This window comes from Physeter macrocephalus, chromosome 12 (assembly GCF_002837175.3).
Source record: "Physeter macrocephalus isolate SW-GA chromosome 12, ASM283717v5, whole genome shotgun sequence".
NCBI classification, from domain to species: domain Eukaryota; kingdom Metazoa; phylum Chordata; class Mammalia; order Artiodactyla; family Physeteridae; genus Physeter; species Physeter macrocephalus.
Window position 1 is genome coordinate 87,566,448 of NC_041225.1, and position 6,000 is coordinate 87,572,447.

The 6,000-nt window shown below is 58.2% G+C and overlaps 1 protein-coding gene across 4 annotated transcripts in view; it reads right to left on the bottom strand.

Moving 5' to 3' along the window:
• Positions 1-6,000, bottom strand: part of SFXN5 (sideroflexin 5) — a 117,338-nt gene that overhangs the window by 19,296 nt on the left and 92,042 nt on the right. For all 4 annotated transcript variants that reach the window (XM_028496904.2, XM_055089247.1, XM_055089246.1 and 1 more), the window contains exon 13: positions 338-455. In XM_028496904.2, the coding sequence (XP_028352705.1) occupies positions 338-455 (118 nt within the window). The remainder of the gene's footprint in view (positions 1-337; positions 456-6,000) is intronic.

A 6,000-nucleotide genomic window follows, 5' to 3' on the forward strand; every position in this document is an offset into this window, starting at 1 on the left:
CCTCTTACACACCTGGCCAACTCTAGCCCATCTTTCAGGCCCCCATGAAATGCCGCTTCTCTCTAAGCTCTGTTTGGGCCCCTACTGTCTCCTCCCACGGCCAACCTCCTCCCATCTTAACACTGCTCACCCTTCACGTGCTGTTCCGTTTCATCGCTGTGTTCACTGCTTGACCCTTGGCTCTGAGAGGTCAGAGCCTGGGCCCGTCTCATTCACGGTCTAACCCCAGTACCTAGCTAGCACAGTGCTAAGGTGTCAGCGCTGAGTAGGTATTGGTTCATAAATGACCGAACGGCAACCCTCCCTGTCCTGCCCTTGAGCCCCTCCCTCCACTGACCTCTGACATCTGGGGGAAGAGGCTGATGGCCAGCGGCAGGGCCAGGCCAAAGGCTGCCAGGCACACGAGGCTTTGCACGGGGAGGAGCAGCCGGGGGCGCGCCTGCAGGAGAGCTGTCCTGTGGGGGAGAGAGAAGGGGGTGCCCTATGAGACCCGGAGACAGGGTGACCTAGCCATTAGCCACCATGCTGGGTCCCACTGGGTCTGAGGGCTAGGCCCAGCCCATAGCTAAGTAGCTGTGGAGGAATTCTGTCTTTGGGACAGTCCCCCGGTGGCAGCCCTCTCCCCAGGCCCTGCCCTGAAGGACGTTGCCGCTTAAATTCTCAACCATAAAACATAAATGAGCGGGGCTTCCCTGGTGGCGCAGTGGTTGCGCGTCCGCCTGCCGATGCAGGGGAACCGGGTTCGCGCCCCGGTCTCGGAGGATCCCACATGCCGCGGAGCGGCTGGGCCCGTGAGCCGTGGCCGCTGAGCCTGCGCGTCCGCGAGCCTGTGCTCCGCAACGAGAGAGGCCGCAACAGAGGGAGGCCCGCATACCACAAAAAAATAAAACCGTACGAAAAATGATATTTAAAGGGCTTCCCTGGTGGTGCAGTGGTTGAGAATCCGCCTGCCGATGCAGCGGACGCGGGTTCGTGCCCCGGTCCGGGAAGATCCCACGTGCCGCGGAGCGGCTGGGCCCGTGTGCCGTGGCCGCTGAGCCTGCGCGTCCGGAGCCTGTGCTCCGCAGCGGGAGAGGCCGCGACAGTGAGAGGCCCGCGTACCGCAAAAAAACAAAACAAAACAAAACATAAATGAGCACCTGTGGGGCACCCACCCCACCGTGCGTCCAGCCCTGCGCAAAGAAGGCCACGTGTGGGGTAGACGATAGAGGAGGCTGTCGGCCCCTGCTCCTGTGCAGGGGGTGGGGGGCCCACGCGGGGACACAGCGGAGGAAGATGGGCCTTGAAGGCAGCACATATTGAAATAGTGAACAAACCACACACACATTCACGCACACGCACGCACAAGCACGCATACGCACGCGTGCACAGCCAGGAGAGGATGACCTCTTCTGGGTATGGGAACAGAACACACCCTGCTGACCACCTGGTCACCTTCGATCCGAGAGCCACAGTGACTTGCCCAAGGCCAAAACCAAGTCTGCGGGAGGCAGACAGGGCTGCTGTCTGGGCTCCTCTGATTCCCTAAAAGTGCTGTCACTGAGCTGCTCTGGCTCTTGCCTTAAGGACCCTTTGCCCGCTGCATCCCCAGTTCACAGTTGGCACCCCTCCCCGCGGTGAGCATTCGAGCTGGGATTCTTGGGCAGGAGAGGGGTGCGAAAGCCTCCCTCCAGGGCCCTCGGTCCCCCAGCCCCATGACAAAACGGCCTCTCCAGACAGAGTGGAGGCCATAGCAGCTGGCGAGTCCACCTTCACCGTGCTGTCCATCAGAACATTTCGTTCTGCATAATCCACCAGGACCTGGGGAAGACCACCAGGCATTCTACTTGGGGAGGCCTGGGGTGGGATGTGTCCGCAAGATGGGTGATTTGCCAAGGGATGTTGGGTGGGTACACATGCTGCCCTCGGTAAGCGTCAGCCCCCACCAGACTGAGACTGGCTCCTGGTGTGAAGAAGCTATAACCAGGGCTCTTGCCCCTCCCCTCCTGGAGCAGGGCTGCTGTGGCCACGGGCAGGGGAGAGGCTCTTCTGGGGGCAGCGCCTCGGTGTCGGGGCAGGCAAACCCCGCACCACCTTCACCTCCTGGCACATGAATCCCAAGAGCAGCTGGCTCTAGGGCGACGGCAAAACTGGGAGCAGCAGTTCTCAAACTTTAGTATCTAGGCAGTGGTTAAAAATGCAGACTCCCCCATGAGATCCTGATTCAGTTGGTACTACACCTGGGAACCTTCCATGAGTCTAAAACAGGTGATCCCCACACCACACTTCTGGGAAACTCTGGCCCAGGATGTTCCTACTAAGGTACCAATAACAATCCAATTACTTGTAAATTCTATGCAAGTAAAAGACCTGGACACAGTAAGTGCTCAGTGTTAGTATTGCCGTTGTTGCTGCCCTTGTTACCAGCAGGAAGGAGGGAGGATCCTGGTGGCTGGGTTGTCCTCCAGCCCTTCCCACTGGCCCAGACCCCAAGATCTGTCCAGTTGTTGAATTAAGCCTGAACTGAGCTATTGCGGAGGGGAATTTCCACAGGATTAAGAACAGGGGGACAAAGGTGCCCAAATCAAAGTCAAGCCCTTCTGGCATCCCCTCTGCCTTGGTCCAGTGCCCCCATCTTCTCCCTCTCTTCCAGGTGAGCCTCACCCCCCTCTTCCCCACGGACTCAGCCTGAGGCCTCTTCCATGGGAGTCATGGAGGGGCTGGGAGTAAGGCTGAGATGGGTCCTGAGATGTTTTCAGCTCAGATTAACTTCTCCAGCAGGACCAGAAGGTGGGTACTCTTGCTCCCGCGGCAGCGACTGGGACCTCAGTCCCTGAGGTTGGTCAGAGCAGTGGGGAGGGGACAGGAGGGTGTGTGGTCCCTGGAGGCACAGCCCCGAGGGAGGATCACGGAGGGAGGTTCCCTCCCTGGCAGGTGATGGGGCAGAACATGGACTCATTCGGTGGGGACACTGGACAGACCCCTTCTACGTGGGGCTGCGACCTCGGTTCCTCTCTCCAGGTGGCTGGCTGAAGTCCCCACTGTGAAAGGGATCCAGAAAGTCCCAGGCCTGTGCTCCCCACTCAGGAAGGAGGAAGGCTCAGACAGCAGCCAACAGGAGCCTCTGAAGTCCCAGCCCAGGCGGGAGAGTGAACACAGCAGGACAGGGGGAGGGGAAGAGAAGAGGGAAATGGCAGGGAGGAATTGGAAAGGCAGCTGGGGGAGTTAAAATATGCAGATGGAGAGATGTGCGAATGCCTGGGAGAGAGGAAAGACCCGGATCCCCGGGAATGAGGGAGGCTGGGGAGCGGCCTCAGGAGCTACCGTGGAGGGTGTGGCCTGAACCCTGACCAAGCTGAGACCCAGCCTGGGAGGGCAGAAAAGTCCAGGCCCGGGCCAGGGCCAGGGATGCAGAGCTGGGGGAGAGACCCCCCACAGGTGCCTCCGAGTTGGGGGGCGGGGCTGCTCTCCGGGCCCTGAGTCCAAAACCAGCTTCCTCCCCAGGACAGCGGAGCTGGAGTGGAGCCCTGGGCCTGAGGGAAGGTTCGGCAGAGAGAGAGGGAGGGGCATGCACCCCTCAGAGAGAGGCCCTGCTCGGCAGAGCGGAGGATTCTCGGCTTCTGACGGGAGACCCTTTTCCTTTCATCTCAGAGACAGGGACACCTGAACACGCCACCCACCTCTGCTATCCCAGCAGGAAACCCAGGGTCCTCCCAGAGAGGAGAAACTGAGGCCGGGGCCAAGCCAGCCTCGCTGCCACACAACAGCTTGTCTCCCCATTGCCGTGCATTCCCTCAGCACTTGGAGCAGTTTTACTTTTGCGCTCCATTAATTTGCAAGCAGGCTGCTTTGTAAGTGTTCTTTTGTCTTTTTTCCCTGGCTGTCCTGACTCCCTCACCCAACCGGGGCTCCCGAGGGTCGAGGGTAGGGCTGCCTCCCCGGTCAGCCTCCTCAGCAGAGGCCCTGCCATTAGCACCCTGCATGGAAAGGCCGTGGGGTGCTCGGCAGGGGGGCCCCAGCCAAGAGCCAGGGGCCCGCCGGATGGTGCAAAGTGCCAAGCTCCAGGGGACAAGGTGGTGAGGGGGGCAGTGCCATCATCCTCCAGGTGGGAAACTGACCAGCCCCCCGGGACTCCTGCCAGGAGTCTCAGTTGGTCCTGGACCTGCCCTGCCCCCCACCTCACAGTCTGGCAGCTCCCCCCCAACCCCATGTATATGAGGTTAATTATGTCTTTGAGGGTGCAAACTGAGTCTTGTTCGTCTTGATATTCCTGGCGGAACCCAGGCTGGACTCTTTCTCCTCCTCAGGGACCCTCCCACAAGCTTCAGGGAAGGACCAACTAAATACAAGGCTTCCAGGAGACCAATGGCTAACCCTCTTCTACCTACCCGAGGGGCTTCCTTTGACCCTGAGCTGAGCCAGATGCAGGGCACCCGCAGTCCAGGCTGATTCCAGGCTGGGACGTTCTGAACTAGAACAATCCCACCCCACCTCCCAAGCCTCCCAAAGCTAAGTTTACGCCCCCAACCAATGCGACAGTAACCGTCACTCCACTTTCTGCAAACCCAGCTCAGACGGCACCCAGAAGGCATCACAGACCACAGTTTTCCCCGGCAAATTCCAGGTTCAAGACTCAGTAGCCTTGAAGACAGAAGCCCTCCCTTCCTCATTTGCCCAGTGGTGTCCTTGCGTGCACTTGCAGTCGCTGGTATTTGGGGACAGCCTCAGTTCACTAGAGAGCGGCGTATACGAGGTTCAGGGGCACCAAAGCTATCGCTTCCCATGATTTGTTTATTTTTGCAACTTCCAGAGGAGATTAATTTTCTTAAGTCTCAGTGTTCAACACCCCATCCCTTGCTCAGGTACCCACGCCCACTATGCACCTCCCCCACTCTTCCAGGGGACGAAGGGATCATCCCTTCAGCTGGACACAGGGCCCCTTATCAGCAGGCCCGATGAGAGAGCGTGCTTTGCTTCTGTTGGGTTGGGCTCTTCAAGGTCCACGCGACAGGCCCACACCTTGCCCAGAAAGCCCTCCCTTCCACCAAAATCCTGTCTTACTCTCAGTGTCAGCTGCAGCCCCTTTCCTCTGGACCAGCCCTCCCCTCAAGGTCACCCTGACCCTGTTCCCACCTGCAGCTGACCTGTGTGTGGGTCCTGCCCTTATCAAAACACAGGCTTTCTGAGGCCAGTTCCCCAAATCTGTCCCTCTCCCATCTCCATGCGGGGTGGATTCCAAAGACAGGCTGATTATGTGCTGTGATCCAAAAATCCAAGAGGCAGCCAGTGTGGTAGGAAGAGCCCAGTTTTGCAGCCGTATTCCTGGGCCCTGCCTGGTTCTGCCATTTCCTAGTGTGTGACTGTAAGCGGATGATATAACCTCTCTTTGCCTTCCTTTCCTTGTCTGTAAAATGGGGACATCATGCTCACCTCTTTGCACTGTTGTGAAGGTTAAATGAGATCATTCATTCATTCAACAAACACTGAGCATCACTATGTGCTAGGAACTATGCTAGATGCTGTGCAGGGCAGTAAACAAAAGGAATTGACCTGCCTCCGTGGAGATGACATTCTAATGAAGCAGACAGATAGCATATAACTAGATAAAGAATCTCAGCTATTGATAAGTGCTGTGAGTAAAAATAAGGCAGCGTAAGTGGGGAAGAAGTCCTGGTGGCTGTAATCTCGATGGGGTGGTCAGGGAGGGTCTCGTTGAGGAGATGGCATTTGTGGGGGACCCGGCTGGGAGAAGACTGGGATGCAGCCAGTGCTTAGCTGTTCAGTGTTAGCTGTTATTGTAATTTGTTTTGTGGGAATACGAAAGTCCCCAAATTGGGGAGAAGCCCCTGATCCAGAGCCCCAGAGGGAGTGCCCCCAAGCCCATCCACTGCCTCGAGGTGCCCCTCCCAGGCTGGACCCCCGGGAAGGAGGAAGCGATCTTTTTTTTTTTTTTTTTTTTTTGGTACGAGGGCCTCTCACTGTTGTGGCCTCTCCCGCTGCGGAGCACAGGCTCCGGACGTG